Below are 18,218 nucleotides of genomic sequence, written 5' to 3'. Positions count from 1 at the left end.
TCTGTTTATTTGTAAAAGCAGCACACTTGGTCTATTATCATAATTTAAGCGGTGAATGTGTGCATATCGATTATACGTCCTTAAGAATTAGATTGTGAGATCAATAGACTTTAGAAATTTACTACTGACAGTCTGTTGTGTTGTATTCTATTAGGTTGGTGCTCTTGGTTCTTCCCACGGGTTCTTCTTTATTGAGTAGAACGTTGTCTACCAAACTCAATACGCCGTGTTTGTCTTGTTTCTTGTACTTTTTTTTTTCAAACCGATCGCTCTCAGAAGAATGGGTCTGGGCTTTCAAAAAGATTAAGATGCAAAGGATAATAAAGGAGGGGGACGAATCCAAACCAGGGCTCTGGAAAGCACTACCATCTCTAACGATAAATTCTCTCCATTGCACTTTTAAAAGGGAAAAAAGAGATTCTTCAAGCTTTCAGCGGCGGCGGCGTCTTCTACTTGTCTTCAGTCTTCTCTCAGCATCAGAAAATCAACCGTACATTCTTCAAGCTTTCAGCGCCGTCTTCAATTCCCCGTTCACGTGAACCAGAACAAAGCTAAAAGTCCACTGCAAATTAATCATCCATGAAAGTCGCAAATTTCCAAGATGATGAAATAATTGAAGCGGCAAAGCTAAAATTGTCTTACTTTCTTTCAGATGCAAAACATTTACACAAATATGTCCCAACTCCTGTGCCCTGCGCGGTTCGCATTCACTTCCTCCCACCCACCATGCCCTGGCTAGAAGTTCCAGATATGCTTGGCATGGTGTTGCTCGCCATTTTAAACTTTCCATCCGCATTGCCAAGAACATCCAAATCCTCGAACAATCTGTACGAGGGAATGAATGTCTTCTGCCTTTCAGTAGGGGTGGGGTTCCAAAGACCAAAGCTCAGAAGATCACCATGTACAGCAGGCCCATTGTTTCCTCTCAACGGAAAGGAGTTGAAATGTTGTAAGGGTCTAGCTACCTGCATGTCTGTCGAGAGCGTGGCTGGATTTGTTTGGGGAGTAGAAAACATACTATTATTTGTAGCAGCCAAATGACTTTGGTTGTTGGCATAACCAGGGGTTGCTGCCCATGGTGGAGGGGGATATTGAGATGAGTACTGAGGAACCTGGGATGGAGGTTGGAATTGTGGCTGCTGCAGGCACTGCAACCCTGATCGAGACTGAAGCTCAAATTGTTGCTGGAGGTGAAGTTGTGATTGAGGTGGTTGAAATTGTTGCTGAGGTTGAGGCTGGGCCCATGGAATAACATAACTATTATAGGGCACATGCCCTTGGTTTCCAGAAAAGTTTTGGGAAGCAAAGGGTAGCCCTCGAGTGCTGGAGGAGACGGGTGCCTGATGCATGTTTTCATTAGAGTCTGAAGGAGCGTGAGGGGAGTGTGAGGAGGGTGATTTTGTTGCTAGAGCAAGACTCAAAAGGTCAATCATGTCCTGTTCTTTTGCTGTTGTCCTAACAGAAGCTGGTGGATCAGGAAGAGCTAATGCTAATGCATTGTTAGAAACTGGAGATGAAGCACCTAGCTCAGATGAGGTACTACTAAGACCATCGTTGCTTCCAGCAGATGTACTTGAAGGCATTGGCTGACCTTTGGAGTGCCTGCACCCACATGACAAAGTAACAAATTAATCACTTCCACACCAAATAAAAAAAAATTAAGCAGGTTGCGAAAGGAAAAAAGAATTTTACAGCAAGCAACAGAAAGATGATTGGCCTAAATAGTGTCCTCTCAGAGGATGAGAGGAATAGTTTCCAGGCTTCCAGCATAGGAATATAATCGCACTGGTATATGTCACAGCCATGCTTCATTCAATTGCCTAGGCCGAGTAAGGCCATGATCACCGACCCTTCTGTCTTTTGCTACCTGTTGAGTACCCTCAGGACAGGAGGGTCTCACTGTGATCAATAATAAATTTACCTCACTGCCATGCTTTCTAAGGAAAAGTAAGAAAACAGGTAAGTAAGAGCAACCTTCTTGCTAGCTGAGCAAAGTCATCTTCTTCTTCCTCATCTTCATCAAACTGGCCCCTAGGCATATTTGCAGCTGGTGGAGATGTGTACGCATTAGATCTTGGACTAGAGTCCGATGGTTCTGTATGTTTCACACTGGACTCACAAACTTCAGTTTGTTGGGGTCTCAAATTTGTAACTTGACTTGGCATGGGAGAACCAGATGCTATAGCATCATGCTTTGCAAGTAAGATCTGCATACTGTCATTTAATTCAAGACCTCGACAAAGAAGTTCTTCGTCACTGCCATAAACCATGAAGAATAATTTTAGCTATCCATTAACCAGACAGCACATATGATAAATAGGCATGGTAACAAACACAAGATGTACATCGACACAACTATTCATCTGCACAATAGCATTTCAAGGACTGAGAACATGTTGAAGACCTAAAGCTGGCCAAAAATCAAACATTGAAGGAGGACAACCTAGTCGTAGTTAGCATTTGCATTAGCATCTTTTGGTTGGAACGACACCGGTTGACAAGATCAGCAATCACTTCGTCTTTAACAGCCTATAGAAAAGAAAATGTAATCAAGTGATGAAACATCTTAATGATGTTATGCAGGGAAGTCGAAAAAAAAAGGAAACATCATGGCACATACTGCGCGGTCACTAGGATTCACAGCTTGCAGCATGTCATTTAAAAGTTCCATAATGGTCCGCATAGCATCCATGCTCGACAAACTAAAATGATTGAGCGCAAAATAAGTTATAAAAAGTGAAAATATTATAGGGAAAGGAACTTACATAACCTCTTCAAAGAATGGAAGACAAGCAGAAATAAGGGTTTAACAGGGGTGGGCACCAAATGCATTTCCTCACCTTAAGCCTTCCATCTCTGTTGCCATTGTTTCATCTAGTCTTCTAGAAGAATTAGTCTGCCTTCCATATCCAGCTTCCATAAGTCTTATTGTTGGATGGCTAGCCGGTGGTGTAAATATAGGAGATGTGTCCAAGGAACGCTTGGGAAATTGTACTCCAGAACACTGCCATTGGTAAAACCGGAAATTACAAAAACTACCTCTACGGATAAGTCATACACACACCTTGCTATGCACAAAGAATGCTCACCCTTAGTTCCTCATATGCCCAGTAGTAGTGGGGATGCTTCCCTCCAGGCCCACCAAAAGCCTCTTGCCAGGTATCCAATAAAACCAATATTTTATCTCTAACATGCATATCTGACTGCAAAAATGATCCAAACTACGCGAGATCAGAGCTGTGAACATACAAGGTCACCAGCCAATTGACATAGCACACAACAAACATAAAATATAAATTAACTATCAGAAAGAAGACAGAAAACCAGATTAGTAAAAAAAAAAAAAAGCACGCCAGGAGTTCCAAGCCAATAAAATTGCAGCCAGTCTAATTGGTAGTCTCTTGGTGTCAACAACCACGTATCAGTCCACCAAAGATGAAATGATTTTTCCAGAAAAGTCCAAGCGGAAATGATATTCTGTAAGCACCTACTTAAAACATGGCAATTTAGTGTTAGCACACAGGTTAATAGAAGCAAACAAGTATCATTTTGAGCTTGTGAACAGAGGCTCATAAAAAGGAGTAAAACATTATCTTGTGACTTTACAATTGTTGCTCCATATGACAAGATTAAAGTTTACAGATCCTCCCTTGATGGAGGGAAATAAAGGGAAAAAAATAAACATTGGTAAGAGCATTGTGATAGGCCTCATACACTAATGGGATGCAACATGTTTTGATACGTGATTTCAACGCAGCCAAAAGCAATTCCAAGAAAACTCCGTACTATGAGAAACCAAACCCATCATTCACCAACTTAAATGGTAGAAACTTCCAGTCACATGTTACCCATGCACATCCACAACATACACAATTTTGATCATTGTTCAAGGATTTTACCTCTTCCGGGGGATTCAATGTTTTTATAGCCTAGCCTACAGTGATCCTAAGTAAATGGCTTGAAATTACAATATATAGAACTTTTTTTAGGTCATCTATAAAAGCCCAAAAGTACAGCTATAAATTGCTTCCAATTAAAAGAACCACATGAAACTAGCACAAACAACTTTAAATGCATGACTTAAAAAATTGAATATTGACCTTCCTTTTTACGATCTTTACCATCTCTCCCAGTATATTCTTCTCAGCAATTTGAAAATGAACATAATCACCACAGTTTTTCACCATCGTCTCCAGAAGCTGCAAAATGCATTTCACAGACAAATAATCAGTTTTCGAAACTCTTGCACATATAGCATCAAAAGAATCCCCAGACTGCAATATTTGGCAAGAAGCAAAAAATTCAGGATAACAAAATGACTAGTAGAAGTTACTATAGTAATTTGGATAACTAATACAGTCAAATCATCAATAAGATGGAGAGAGAACACACAAAAAAAAAAAATCCAACAAAAATTACCGTCAAAGAAAGTAGTTGCACTTTAGAGTTCTTGTGCTGCACCCTCCTTTTTACAGCTTTCACAACATCTTTTGCCTGCCTGCGTATTCAAACATACACCATCAATATCCAGCAACCTTACATTCCATCTCCATTCTCTTTCAATTAATTACAACACTCCATTCTCTTTCTATTTAATACAACATCAAGATTAAGGAAACACATATAAAATAAAACTAATATTGAAATTTACCAAAACCATAAGTGGCTCTCTAGAATTTCATTCCAATAAAAATTCACCAGAAGCATGGCGACTTTCAGAAATCAACCAAACTGGCTTGTCTATATCAGCATAAAACGGTCAAATTATAATTTCTCTCGCCATCATATAAGAATATTCATCTTTTTTGTAAATTCTTGATTGATCTCAAAAAATATTGCACACCAAAAAGCAACGAAGGAAGCTAAAGCAATCATAATTTAGAGGAACACACAAGCCTACACCATGCGAACAGATGAAAATCGCAAAAGGATATCAAGGTGTTAGTAATGTCCTTCAATTAACCATCAAAGGCAATCTCGTTAAGAAATGCGCACACAGAGAGTCAAGCTTAAATTTGTTTTAAAAAAATTACCAACGGAGAGAATTAACGCAATCGCAGATATCGATGTTCATAGTCCAATCAGGCCCAATCAGAAGGTCGCTCGTCGCCTTCTCCACTGCCACCGTCGCCGACGACGAAGAAGAAGAAGCCATCGCTGTCGCATACAATTGCAACCTGGTTTTTTATTTATTTTTATTTCGTTCAAACCAAATTAGGAAAGAAAATACTAATATTTATCTCCAACGGCAACAAAAACTGAAAATAACAATTACTATAAATTTATGACAGTAAATAATATGCGCTCACATTCTCTATCTCCCTTCTCGTCGGTCAAACTCTCTGTTTCTCTTTCGATTTCCTGGTAACTACGTCCCCGTTTGGCTTCGTGGAAAATTCTTTCAGAAACCCTAGAATATCACTTTTAATTTTCTCGGTTCTTTTCTGCAGCTTCTTCACTCTAAAAAACCTAATTCTTTTGCTCGCAGATTATTTTCTCAGAAAGGACATTTTCCCTCGCTTTCTCTCTTTAGCATCCACCGCAATATCCGCCTGGTATTACTTTCCTTCGAATACTAACTCCGTCTCAGTCCGCACGCCTCCTGATACCCAAATTCCACTCTCAACAAAAACACGTGAAACGCACTCTGCGTTAAAACCAAGCGCGTATGGTAAAAGCATTGGTGATGCGAGTAGAGAATGCTTTGCATGCGCGTAGAGGATACTTTTGAATGGGGCAAAAAATATTTTTTTGTCCCTCACCTATACATCAGGTTTCATTTTTGTCCTGAAACTATTTTTTGGGTCACTTTCATCCCTCGCGGATCCTACTGTACCCTGTTTGTCCCTAAAATCTATCTGGCAAAGGAAAAATATGATTTGGCATTTCAGGTGACTTAATTTGGACATCTGGACTGTTGAGTCAGCATCCAAATAGGAGAGAGATGAGTTATCTTCCACGTGTATTAAATTTCAAATACCCTAATCTCTTAAATCTTACATTCACGAACGCTACTAATCTCAGCTTCAAAAAGCCTCCACCAGCTCCATCAACTCCTCCATCAGGTCGATTGAAAGGTATGGACCAGTATCTCCTTTCGTTCTTCTTCTCCTATTCTGTGCGATGTAATGAAATTGTATATGATTTTCACTTTTTCGATTTCCTTATTTATTCAATTTCTTCCATTTTTCTTCTTCGATTTCTCCAATTTGACCCTTTTTTCTACTTCGATGAGGTGCAGAAAGTGTGGCCTTGATGGGCATAATGCTAGGACTTGTGTAAGACATGCTACAGAGGCCACTATTGAACCAATAAGTGCTCAACGACTACTAACAAAATACCTGAGGTTGTTTGGTGGAGCTTTGAGGCTTGTCGGTGCTGCTGTAGGGCTTAGGTCAAATGTTAGAGGAACAAGGCCACTGAACAAAGAGTGGGAGCTACTACTGTTACAGGAACTAGGCCAATGAACAAAGAGTGAAGATGTTGGTGTAGTAGTTGAGGCCTGTTGGATGACTTAAGTGGTTGGTTTTTGTTGATGTATGTTTAATGATCTAGGATTGTGCTTCTGCCGCAGACTGTTTTAATTATTTGAGACTATTATGTTTAATGTAATTGAATGATGTATTGTGTTTGTTGTTTTTGGTTATTATAGGAACATAATTATTTGATTTTGCATTAGTTTAGGGACAAAATGATGTACATTATGATAGTTTAGAGACATGTCGTTACAATTTTGCGTATTTGTCCATGTAAGATCTCTTTGGCGTGCCACATAGGAGCCATGTAGGATTTGACCATTGACTTTCTCACATTAGGGACAAACGGGGTACATTCTGATAGACCAAGCCATGTAGGATTTGACCATTGACTTTCTCACATTAGGGACAAACGGGGTACATTCTGATAGACCAAGTGATTGAGTGAGTTGGGTAAAGAAACCAGAATTTGTAAATTTATTGTGACCAACAAAATGTGTTTTTTTTTTAACGGGGAGGGGGATTGAACCCTGGTCACCAGGGTGATATTGATCATCCTTACCACTCTAACTAGTGGCTCAGGTGTGGCCAACAAAATGTGTTATTAGAGCAACACAATGGTTCAAATTTTTTGGGCCAACAAAATGTATTGAGGATGTGAGTGCGCCAACAAAATATATTGATATAATGGTGTAAATTTGTTGACTTGATTTTTGGTGTAATAGAGGTGGGATCCAGTATTGATTTTTGTGTAGTTGTGAGTGTGATATAAGTGGGGCCCATGTATTGGAGCCAACATAGAGGCTATCCATGTTGTCTTCCCCATGTTGTTCCCAACAAAAATGGGACAATAAAATTGCATTGTTGTGCACATATTTTTATCCATGCCTCATCAAAACAATACCAATGCCCCATCAAAACCACACAATTGCAAGTGCTCTTACTTCTTTCTATATACCCAGGAGCATTAAGAGCAATTGATCATCATCATAATACACTCGTTCATTGAGTCTAAGATCATACGGTAGAAAAATAAAGGAGATATATTTTGTTGATGTATGTATTAATTGATACAATGGTGTAAATTTGCTGACCTGATTTATGGTGTAATGGAGGTGAGACTCAGTATTTATTTTAGTGCAGATGTGAGTATGTTTGTTGTGGGCCTCGACAAACAAACATAGCATTTTTTTAATTCCTGCCAGGTTGGAATATACTTGCCACCTATATTATGGATGCTTTAGGGACAAATATCTTATGGATACATAGAATTTTCGAACGAGTTTTGAGTTCAATCAGGCACCATGATCCATTTAGGACACTTTTTTTTTGTTATTTTGGCAATATGTGTATTGGGTACGAGGCTTCTTTTGTATGCAAGCTAGCACCAAGGTGTTTGGGTCCATTAATTTTGAATCTAGTGAAAACACAATCTGCGTTTGCGTAGTTGATTAGTAATGTCAAACCATAATGTAAAATACATGCATCATTCATCGACCATATGACTCCAATCGAACTAGTCCAATTTAAACTTTTACAAAATATACCCATCAAGGTCACCATGAAAGGATTTTCATTCCGACTTGTGAACTCTATTTTTTTTAATGGGACACCTCTCGTGGGTGTCGTTATCGGATTGGATAAAGGAAAGGAAAGGAAAGGAAAGGTGGACATGCGTGATAATACCACTGATTTATTTTTTTTAGACAGTTGAGTTTATTTTAACTTCGAACCGTCAAAGTGTTCCTGCTCCTAATCATGGTCATCTCCTATGCATCTCCAAGAAGTCTCAGGTTTTGCACTTAATCATGGTCATCTCCCATATTTTACATCCTGAAGCTATGCTTAACTATTTTGTAATTTTTTGAATTGGTTCTTGCATATTCTCAGGTCATCTTTTTTTGATGCCCTGTTTTGTTTTTTATACTGTTTTCGTTGTTTGAATATATTGCTGCTTATAAAAAAAAAAAAAACCGTTAGCTCATCCCGCTCGACACTAGTGATAATTTAGACCATGCCAAAATCTGTGAGGAGATAACCTCCCTTAGGCCTAATTTGGCCTGCTCCACTGCTTTGGGTGAAGATAACCATTAACAACAGTTTATAAACGAACTATTTTTCAAACTAAATCAAACAATTCAACAAATTTCTGTTTAGGTCGGAATTAATCGATACAAATTAGACATTAAGTTTTCTTATGCTTGGCAGCATTAGTTGACAATAATGGTCGAAAATGTTGATCATAAATGGCTTCATATAAAAAAAATGTGAATTATATATAATTATATGAGTACACATTGCATGTAAGGGATCACCCACCCATTAAGTCGTGGGTTCGAATCCTATCCCTTCCTCAAATCTCTGTTTAAAAAAAAAATTATATGAGTACAAAGTTGACCAAATTGATCACGTAAGAAAATAAAAAACAGAATGGACTCAATAGGCGTGAAACGCTAGATGTGATCAATTTGCACCCATCATTTAACTAAGTACACTTCATTCTAAATAAACCCTAATAAAAAACATAACATTTATGAGTACACCCAATTTTAATTTTTTCTAAAAAATATCATCTACACTCCTCAACCTAGCCGGAAAATCAATTCAGATTCAGCGACCAGTTTGGATCTCGGTAGCAGATCAGCATGGAAATCCTTAGCAGTGCTCTAATGACTTCATATCTCAGTCGCAGATTTGCAATCAATCTCAAATCCTTCTCAAACACCACCACTTCAAATCCATTTTAAACACCAATATGACTAAGATCAGACGCCACATGCATACATTCCATGCTTAGTGTACACTTTGAGCTTGAAAAGATGACTCTTTTTGGTCTTTGAAGAGTTTTAGGGTTTAGAAGAGGGCTTTAACGTTTTGGGGAAGAAGGATGACTTGGGGAAGAAGGATGACGAAGGGAAGGAGGGAAACAAGATTTGGTAGAGTCAATGTGGGTGTGACTAGATTGAGGATTTTTGAGGTGTACTTAGCTAACTCTGGCATACAAATCTTCACCGTTCTGTTTATAAAGAAGTGGACCCAGCTTAGCTTATCTACTTATCCATAACTTTATAGCTCATTGATGATGATGATGATGATGATGATGTGGATGATGATGATATTGATAAGAACTGTGGAGAATATTATAATATTCCAAAAGGATGGAGATTGAATGAGATCCGTTGGATCAATGTGTTGGCTATGACTGTCACGTATCAACGGCACTGATCAGTAAATCTTCACCACATGTAATTCTAGATGGTTTATAACAGCCCAACGTCCCCGCCCGCATCATGATCATGGAAATGATGGGCTAGGCTCAGCCCAAAACCGCGGCCAATTGCCCTGTAGTCCTGTATGTAATGAGTCGGTATGGCAGTGTTTTGTATTCTGACCTACTTAGAGATATCAACCGGTCGGTACTATTTTAATTGATAAATATCAAAATTATTTTCATTTAAAATACTTTATATCAAAACCGTTTAAAAACTTATTTAAATTTTCAAAATCGTAATCGTTCTATAATTGTTTACCACTTAAATTTTAATTTTTAAAATTTTTCATAAATGGTCGAATAATCATTTCCAAAATCCACAAATCCGAACTCTAACCCACCCCAAATCCGAATAATGAATTTAAAAGAATCAAAACATAAGAAAATAACAAAATCGATAATTTAAAACAAATCTACAACAAATCAACAATATAAAACATACATAAGTAATTGTTTTGTTACAATATAACATGATACATGTGAAGAGAAGGGTAGCGAGCATAATTCACATTTCTTGGAGGAGCTTCATGTCTCCTTGCAACAGAAATTTAAGTTACAAACATATTATGTGGTTTTATTATAACAAACATACTACAGTGGATTGAGATCTAATCTTCACCGTTGCGATCCGCATTGATCTCTTGAAGGATCACCACAAGCGCCACAATGAAGGCGTAGTCCATATTGGGATACACCGTCACACCGAAGCAGTCTTTGTCCAAGAAAACGCTAGCCGCAGTCTCTTTCCTATGCATCTACATACATACATACATACATACATATATATATATATATATGTTGCATTAATTAACTAAGTTAATTAGAACCCAAATTGACCTACATTTGGTGAAAATTACGGCTGAATAAAGTTAATTATATTACCTGTGCAACAATGGTGTTGGAATCTCCAAGGTATATAGTGCAGGAAGTCTCGAGCCAGCTGCCCTTGACCTTGAAATCAGGAACTTCCTCTTTCGTATTGTTGGCCAAGAACACGCTCAATTCAGTCTTGAACTGCATAAACGATGATTTCCTGACACTGAATACCAAATCTTTATCGTGTCCCTCATCTCCTCCTCTGAATACTTGCCATCTCCTATGGGCACTTAATACCTGCAATCATATCATAAATTAATAATATACTCTCACTCTCCAGTTTGAATTCTGAAAATGATAAACATCCCAGCAGTTGATATCTCAATTATTCCAGCTTTTGAGCTATGTGTCCAATGATAACTGAGATCCCAACTTCTATCATAACTGGTTTGATTCAGTCAGATCCAGACACTAGTAATTCAAGGGGTGGAGGCATAGAGTACCTTCTGTTTGAGAGAAACGAGGGGGTGACCGGTGGCGTCAAGCAAGATACGGCGATCGTGGATGCTGAAAAATTTACCTTTTATGGAGAAAATGACGGCGCCATTAACGTCAGTGACGCCGAAATTACCTTCAGTGGGCGACCATTTACTCTTGATGACGAGATCGACAGGGTAGGTTGCTATGAACTGCTGCCCGATAACCACAACAGGGTTCTCCAGCACAGGGTTGTTCGTCTTGGCCGGGAGTTGAGCGGGGATTGGTTGAGCCATTTTCACGTAGGCAATTACACAAATAGATTGGTTGTATTGTTTGGTTTCTGATTATGCAGTGGGAGACTTGATGAATGGTGGTTATATATATAAAGAGATGGGGCTCGGTTGGGTGGATGTTCTCTCCCGGAAGCAGCGAACCCATACTTGGCCGGTTGGGTATTTGAATTGTTGACTGTTATTTTGGCGTCATCCACATAATGTTCACATGCATGTGAATACAATCGCCGCCTTTCGTTTCATTGTGATCCAACGGATGTACTCGCGAATCCCACCTAGTTGACCTTAAAATGTACTGTGTTGTGTCCCAAAGGACTACGGAGGGGATGATAAGTACGACTTTATGATGAGATTGGATCTAATACAAAATTTGATTGCTTCCCTCTTGCATATAAAGGTGACAAAACTCTGTTCAGTTTAGATGATTGAATTTATCCGATATGGATAACATAAGTTATATGTCTGAAATTTGGGTCCAAACACAAAAGTTTTGTCCGGTTTAAAATCGGGTTCAGGTTCAAACACAAAATTTTGTCTGATTTACTTGTTTAGACCTTAACCTAGGATAGGTTATTATTTGATTTACTTTAATTTCCGGACCCTAATTTGCATTAGGTTATTATTCGATTTACTTGTCCGGATTTAAACCAATATGAGTTTATTCAATTAAGAACATCCGAAATCTAATTCGAGTTAGGGTTCAACCGAGTCAGAATTGATTTTTTGTCACCCCTACTTGCATAGTTGCATCAATGGACACTATGAATTTGTTATAAATTTAAGCTCAAACACATCAATGATATCATCCACTTTGGACTACGGACTTGCACAAATTTATTCTTTATTGGCCATCGTCATTGCTTCTTAGTTTTTCCACTCAGAAAACGCATCCTAGTATGAGAGGTTTAATGTCTTTATTATTTATATAATGATCGGTTGAGTTATATTTATAGTCATATTAATCATGATAAAATATTCAAAGGGGAAATATCAGCTGGAAAGTGGCCTTACCTTTTTGTTTTTCTCATCTATTTATCTCTAAAAGAATAACCTTTTAAAATTTATATATATTATTTTGACAAATTCTCCTTTTTTGAGTGCGTAAAAAACAGTGTTTTCTGAATGAGAAAAAGTGTTTTATTTTCTAAATGAAAAGTTCAAGCGCTGGAAAGAGAGAACCGCCGTCCTTAAGGAGCAGAGGGATGATTTAAAAACGTGAAGGGAATCAAACATTAACAGCTGCCGCTGCCGCTGCAACTGGACTTTGATAACTCAACTAAGATGTGCAGGTTGCATATTGTTTAATTCCCCCCCCCCCCCCCTCCTTAATCGTTTAAAGAAATGCAAGTTGAAGTTTGGGGTTTGGTAAGTTGGTTTGGTGGTGCTGTGTAAGTGGCCTTTTAATGAGTGCAACCAAGAAATTTAGAGGTGTGGAATTGGGAGCATTAATGATGCATTAATGTTGGGTATAAAATACTAATAACCTACGTGAAGGGAATCAAACACTGCCGGCTGCCGGCTTCCGCTGCAAGTGAACTGTTGATAACTCGACTAAGATGTACAACTTGCTTATTGTGCAACTAAGATGTGGACTTTTGATAACTCAACTAAGATGTGCAACTTCCATTTGGGAGTGTTTTATATTTTGGTGCTGTGAGGTAAAAAGTTGTGGTGATGTGAGGCGAATTTTGTTGACAAAAAGCGTTTGACGTGTCACCAAACAAAAAAAAAACTATGGTGAGATGATTTGATGTGTAGTTTGGCTTTTTCGAAAGAAGTAGCCCTATGCTGCTTCGACCAATACAGTGAATTTGAGTGGCGGATTAATACCAGAACTGACACCCAAACACTCGACTCAATGAAATGGAGGGTTGCAACTAAATTAGTTGCGTTTTTTTGGTGCAAAACGGAACCCCAAACGGGATGCACATGCACTGACGTGCTTCATGTGTGTTTATTGTGCAGGACATCGTGATGGAGAGAACACTTACTTGAACTTGTTGATTCCACCTACGAATACCAAGAACAAATCTAGTTAAAGCTGTTAATTCGACAAATGAAACCAAAATTTAAGATTTCTAGACTTTGTTGATACTAACAAATACCAAAGAATTGGAAACAAAAGGCGGCTCGCCTCTGTAATTTTTATTCAACTCAATACTGAAACCCTAAATGAGGGTTACAACCTTAAATAGTAAATGAAACGAAACCTTAGTCAAACCCTAAACACTTTTAATGAGAAACAACTTAAAAGTAAATAAATAAATTTACTACTAATAAAAAAGATACTTGACTCCTAAAAAATGGAATGGGAAGGGCTCCAATTCCCTCTCAAAATTCATGTTAAATCATGATTTTTTTAAAATGACATATTGAGTTTAAGAGTTAGGAATTTGTGTTGTCTTTATTTTTCTTTTTTGGGGTATGCTCCTCGTATCTTGTATTTTTTCTTAATATATTTCTTTCTTACTTAAAAAAAAAAAAGTTTGGGGTTTAGAATTTAGGGTTTATGGCTTAATTTTTAATTTTGGGGGTTTAGAGTTTATGATTTAGGGTAAATTTTTAGAATTTAGTATGTAGATTTTTTTTTTCAAAATCTACTATATTATAACATTATGAACACCAAAAATACTCAATCACACATTTTAATTCATGATTTAACATGATTTTAATAGAGAATTGGAGCTCCCCTATCCCCTAAAAAGTACTACTAGTTGTTTCACAAACACTAGACTTCCTAAACTATCAAATAAAATATTTAAAATAAATATTTCAATGATTCAATCTGCATCAGTTTAAATAAATTAAATTAATTGAAGGATTTGTTGAAATGTTTCTATCTATATCTTAATGACTTCACAAGCCTTTTATTATGATATATGATGGATGTATTATAGGTGCTGACAGGCTAATCTGCAGATATTGGCAATAGTTTTAGGGTAGTTTTGTGCACTGCGAGAAGAGTTGCAGAGGAAAATGAAAAAAAGAAAGGGGAAGGGAATTTCTGGAAAAAGGGACCTGACTCTTTGAGTGCAACCAAGAAATTTATATTACAGATGTGGAGTTTTTTCTTTCTTTTCTTTCTTTTTTTTTTGTACAGATGTGGAGTTGGTAGCAATGCATGTTGGGTATAAAATACATTTCCAAACCTTTATTTTTAATTTATTTATTTTTATCAAAGCGGCCTTTTTAGAGAAAAGGGTCTGTTATTTACTTTTATAATAGTGGTCATTGAGAAATATACTTTTTATTAGAATCGAAACTTAACACACATATGTCTAATCCAACCAATTTGAATCCAGTCGACTCTCATCCGTGCTATCCCAACTCTTGAACGCACAATAGAATCAGTAGAATCAGTGAGAGAACTCCAGGGCCTAGGCCAACCCAACTTTGGTCACATAATAATAATTGGTTAGGTACCAAGCCCACCAGCAATCTGGCTCAACTCTCTAGAGTCTAGACATAAATGCGTCACAGATTGAACCTTAGCCCAATTGGGTTCAACATGGTGAAATCATTTTTCCTCAGAAAACACAGGAAGTGGCCAATCGTTCCCTCCAAGCTCAACTGCCAAGCTTTCAATCAACAACAAGCATTGCAAACCCTTAAACGAGCTGCATCGGAATCACACCAACAACAAGCAAACCCCGAGAAACCCCATCTCCTATCTGCTCTCCTGGATTCGTTCAAAATCCACAATTCCACCGCAACTCCTGAAGCCTACCATTTTGTCTTCAAAACCCTAATCAATACCTCCCAGTCCCACCATATTCCCTCCGTCCTTACCCACCTAGAAAAATTCGAGAAATTTGAAACTCCGGAAGACATTTTCACTGATGTTTTTAAATTCTATGCCGAAACACGCAGGGTTCGTGATGCAATTGATCTTTTTTACAGAGTACCAAAGCTCAGGTGTGTCCCTTCTGTCTATACACTCAATGCTTTGCTATCTGTTCTGTGTAGGGATAAAGAAGGGCTGAAAATGGTCCCTTCAATCTTGTTAAAGAGTCAATTTATGAATATTCGGGTGGATGAATCGAGTTTTTGTATATTGATGAAGGCTCTTTGTAAGATTAGGAAGGTTGGTTATGCTATTCAGATACTCAATTGCATGACAAATTATGGGTATGTTGTTGATGCGAAAATGCTTTCTTTGATTTTGTCATCCATGTGTCAGCAGAGGGATTTGACCAGCCTTGAGCTTATGGAGTTTTTTGAGGGATTGAGGAAACTAGGTTTCTGTCCTGGTATGGCGGATTATACTAATGTAATCAGTTTTTTGGTCAAAGAAGTTGAGGGAATGGATGCTCTGGATGTTTTGAATCGGATGAAGTCAGATGGAATTAAGCCAGATATTGTTTGTTATACAATGGTATTGGATGGGGTTATTGCAGAAGGGGATTACGTGAAGGCAGATAACCTGTTTGATGAATTGCTTGTGTTAGGTTTGGTTCCCGATGCTTATACATACAATGTGTATATTAAGGGTTTGTGTATGCAGAATAAGATTGAAGCTGGAATCAAGATGATATCATGTATGGAGAAGTTAGGATGCAAAGCAAATCTGATTACTTATAATATGTTATTGAAGGAGTTGTATAAGGATAGGAAGCTGAGTAGAGCAAATGAGCTTGTGAGGGAGATGCGATCAAAGGGTATCGGGGTTAATTTGCAGACGTATAGGATCATGATTGATGGCTTGATTGCTGAAGGTGATGTTAATGAACCTTGTAAGTTGTTGGAAGAAGCATTAGTGGAGAGCTTCGATTTCCAAGGTTCCACACTTGATGTGATAGTTTGCGAGTTGTGTCAGAGGGGATTGGCTTGTAAAGCACTGGAGTTAGTCAAGATAATGGTACCCAAGAACGTTTCTCCAGGCGTTAGAGGTTGGGAGACCCTTCTCCTAAGCTTTGGCTCTGAACTTACTTACGGGGAGGCTACATGGATTGCTTTGGTGAATCCAAGCTAGAGTAGCGACAATAAGCTTCCAGAACAATAATTTAACCAGAATACAATGGGATTATTCTGTCTAACACCTCTGATTGGAACTGCACCTACAGGGATGCCTCTTGGTTACGATGAATGTTTTCGTGTGAATGCCAGAGTATCTCTCATGCGGAATGTTCTTAAGAAAATAGAACAGTAATTTTTTGATTTGTGTCACCAACAGCTTCTTCTTTGCTGCATAGATTTCTTCATACAAGATTTATCTTGAAGATTCATGGAGAGAAGCTCTGGTAGTTTGAATCTTTCGAATTACTTGTTACAACCAAGGTAATTGAATCGGTCTCAAGTTCTGTAAGTATGCGAAGCACGCTCATCTTCCACATGGCAGTTGACAAATGTGATTTGACGGGATGTTGCATGCTGGAGATGCGGAACTTTTTGGTGAATCTTCAATGTCTTAATCTCCTTCTTGAAAGCCCCATTTTGGCAGCTCCCTATTTGAAGTTTCAAAATGAGATTCAGCAGGTGGATCTGAAATGAATGCATGCGTTTATGCAGTATCCAGATTGCCTCAAATGCAGTATCCATCAACGGGTTGCAGATGACCGCCCACAATTTCTCTTCTTCCTCTTGCCCTGCCATAATTCTGTGATTGTTGTCTTGTGCTTCAAAAATGGGTTTAGTTACAGAAGTGAGAAGAATCACATTAGGTAGATTCAAATATTAGGGGTGTAAGCGAACAGGACTGCCCGCGAGCTATTTGAGAGCGGCCCGATAAAAGCCCGTTCAAGCCCGGCTCGCAAAATAAAAGAGCCGGGCTAGGGCCCCATTTTAAGGCTCTTTCTATAAAAGGGCCGGGCTTGAGCATGGTAAAGCTCGATCCGTAAGCCCTAGGGCTTTTATATTATATATATATATATATATACACACACCAACATCGGTCATCATTGTAATTTTCTTTATTGGTTATCACTTATTTGTTAATTGTTATCACTTATTGGTTATGACTTATCTTGACTTTACTTTATATTATCTTTATCTTTTGTTTATGCGCAAAAGGGGCATACCTTCTCCACTTTACTTATATTATCTTATCTTCACACTTCACTTTACTTATATTATTATCAAATATTAATTTTACTTATTCATTTGAGTTGTTTTTTCTTCTCTCCAGTCTCCAGCCTTCGCCGCGCCTTTCACAGTCACAGCTCCAGGATATTAGGATTTGTATCATGTATGAATAATTAATTTGGTGAACTCTGATTTGTAAAACTATTAATGATTATGTTTAAACTTGATTTTATATTTGAATAAGTTTATCAAAGGGCGGCCCGCGAGCTAAGCTCGGGCCCACGAGCTTTTCATAGGGCCGGGCTCGAGTTGATGTTTTACAGGCCCTAACGGGCTAGGGCCGAGCTCGGGCTTCTCATAAAAGTAACGGGCAGGGCCTGAGCATGGCAAAGCCCGGCTCGGCCCGGCCCGTTTACACCCCTAGATTCAATACATGATTTGTATTGTATGGAGATTGTCAAACAGACTTATGTTTGCTATTCCTGAAATATGACAATCACATTCTATGGAGATTGCCAATTCTTCTTTTTGAAGGAGAAATTTCATCATTTTATCAGCACAGCTCTGGAGTCCTCCGTCTTTTCAAGCACGATGAAGCAGCGGGATAGGGCTACAATTATCTTCTAAAAGAATGAAGTCCGGCCTGGAGTTAACGACTCCAAGAAGACCAGTTGCTTTGATATTCAAATCCCCAAGAAGACCTACTTCATTTTGTTTGTTCATGAGAGTATTTCACCATATCTTCTTTCTGCAAAACGGATTCTTCGCAAACAATCATAATATAATGAAGCAATTGAAAAATAGAGAGAAGAGAAGAACATAGAATTTACGTGGTTCGGTAATTTGTCTATGTCCACGGGT

At 38.2% G+C, this 18,218-nt stretch overlaps 3 protein-coding genes and 1 long non-coding RNA gene across 7 annotated transcripts; 2 read left to right on the top strand and 2 right to left on the bottom strand.

Annotated features, from left to right (window-relative positions):
- Positions 1–208: 208 nt before the first annotated feature.
- Positions 209–5,533, bottom strand: LOC119998101 (TOM1-like protein 6). Of its 4 annotated transcripts, none has more exons than XR_005468191.1 (11): positions 5,310–5,533; positions 5,034–5,177; positions 4,420–4,498; positions 4,101–4,199; positions 3,090–3,203; positions 2,841–3,004; positions 2,621–2,702; positions 2,444–2,529; positions 1,975–2,256; positions 643–1,602; positions 209–551 (listed from the first exon to the last, which is right to left on the bottom strand). XR_005468191.1 is itself a non-coding variant. In XM_038845324.1 (10 exons), coding segments are annotated over exons 1-10 (1,947 nt in total). In that variant the 5' UTR covers positions 5,312–5,533; the 3' UTR covers positions 585–707. The 4 variants fall into 4 exon arrangements, 1 of the variants encoding a protein (XP_038701252.1); XR_005468192.1 differs by having other exon boundaries at positions 209–562; positions 4,122–4,199; XR_005468190.1 differs by having other exon boundaries at positions 209–562; positions 5,310–5,532.
- Positions 5,534–5,675: 142 nt separating this feature from the next.
- Positions 5,676–6,671, top strand: LOC119998102. Its single transcript, XR_005468193.1, has 2 exons — positions 5,676–6,077; positions 6,242–6,671. It is a non-coding gene; the product is annotated as an uncharacterized LOC119998102 (long non-coding RNA).
- Positions 6,672–10,161: 3,490 nt separating this feature from the next.
- Positions 10,162–11,414, bottom strand: LOC119998945 (protein LURP-one-related 15-like). The gene is made up of 3 exons (XM_038846425.1): positions 11,067–11,414; positions 10,630–10,860; positions 10,162–10,502 (listed from the first exon to the last, which is right to left on the bottom strand). Exons 1-3 carry the CDS (start codon positions 11,334–11,336, stop codon positions 10,356–10,358), a joined length of 648 nt encoding a protein of 215 aa, XP_038702353.1. The 5' UTR covers positions 11,337–11,414; the 3' UTR covers positions 10,162–10,355.
- A 3,356-nt stretch (positions 11,415–14,770) lies between these two features.
- On the top strand, positions 14,771–17,297 carry LOC119998232 (pentatricopeptide repeat-containing protein At2g38420, mitochondrial). Its single transcript, XM_038845496.1, has one exon. The coding sequence runs from the start codon at positions 14,806–14,808 to the stop codon at positions 16,306–16,308; it is 1,503 nt and encodes a 500-aa protein (XP_038701424.1). The 5' UTR covers positions 14,771–14,805; the 3' UTR covers positions 16,309–17,297.
- The last annotated feature ends 921 nt before the right edge of the window (positions 17,298–18,218 follow it).

The sequence above is a fragment of the Tripterygium wilfordii genome, chromosome 5, assembly GCF_013401445.1.
Source record: "Tripterygium wilfordii isolate XIE 37 chromosome 5, ASM1340144v1, whole genome shotgun sequence".
In the NCBI taxonomy this organism is placed as follows: Eukaryota; Viridiplantae; Streptophyta; class Magnoliopsida; order Celastrales; family Celastraceae; genus Tripterygium; species Tripterygium wilfordii.
Note: the sequence above shows the minus strand (reverse complement) of the source record. Positions and strands in the feature narration are given on the sequence as shown.

Coding starts and splice junctions, on each gene's coding strand:
- LOC119998232 (XM_038845496.1), top strand. CDS start 14,806: ATGCGTCACAGATTGAACCTTAGCCCAATTGGGTTCAACATGGTGAAA.
- LOC119998945 (XM_038846425.1), bottom strand. CDS start 11,336: ATGGCTCAACCAATCCCCGCTCAACTCCCGGCCAAGACGAACAACCCT. Junction 10,861..11,066: donor TCGTTTCTCTCAAACAGAAG/GTACTCTATGCC, acceptor ATATGATTGCAG/GTATTAAGTGCCCATAGGAG. Junction 10,503..10,629: donor CCAACACCATTGTTGCACAG/GTAATATAATTA, acceptor GTATGTATGTAG/ATGCATAGGAAAGAGACTGC.
- LOC119998101 (XM_038845324.1), bottom strand. Junction 4,200..4,419: donor TGCAACTACTTTCTTTGACG/GTAATTTTTGTT, acceptor TGCATTTTGCAG/CTTCTGGAGACGATGGTGAA. Junction 2,530..2,620: donor TGAATCCTAGTGACCGCGCA/GTATGTGCCATG, acceptor TCTTTTCTATAG/GCTGTTAAAGACGAAGTGAT.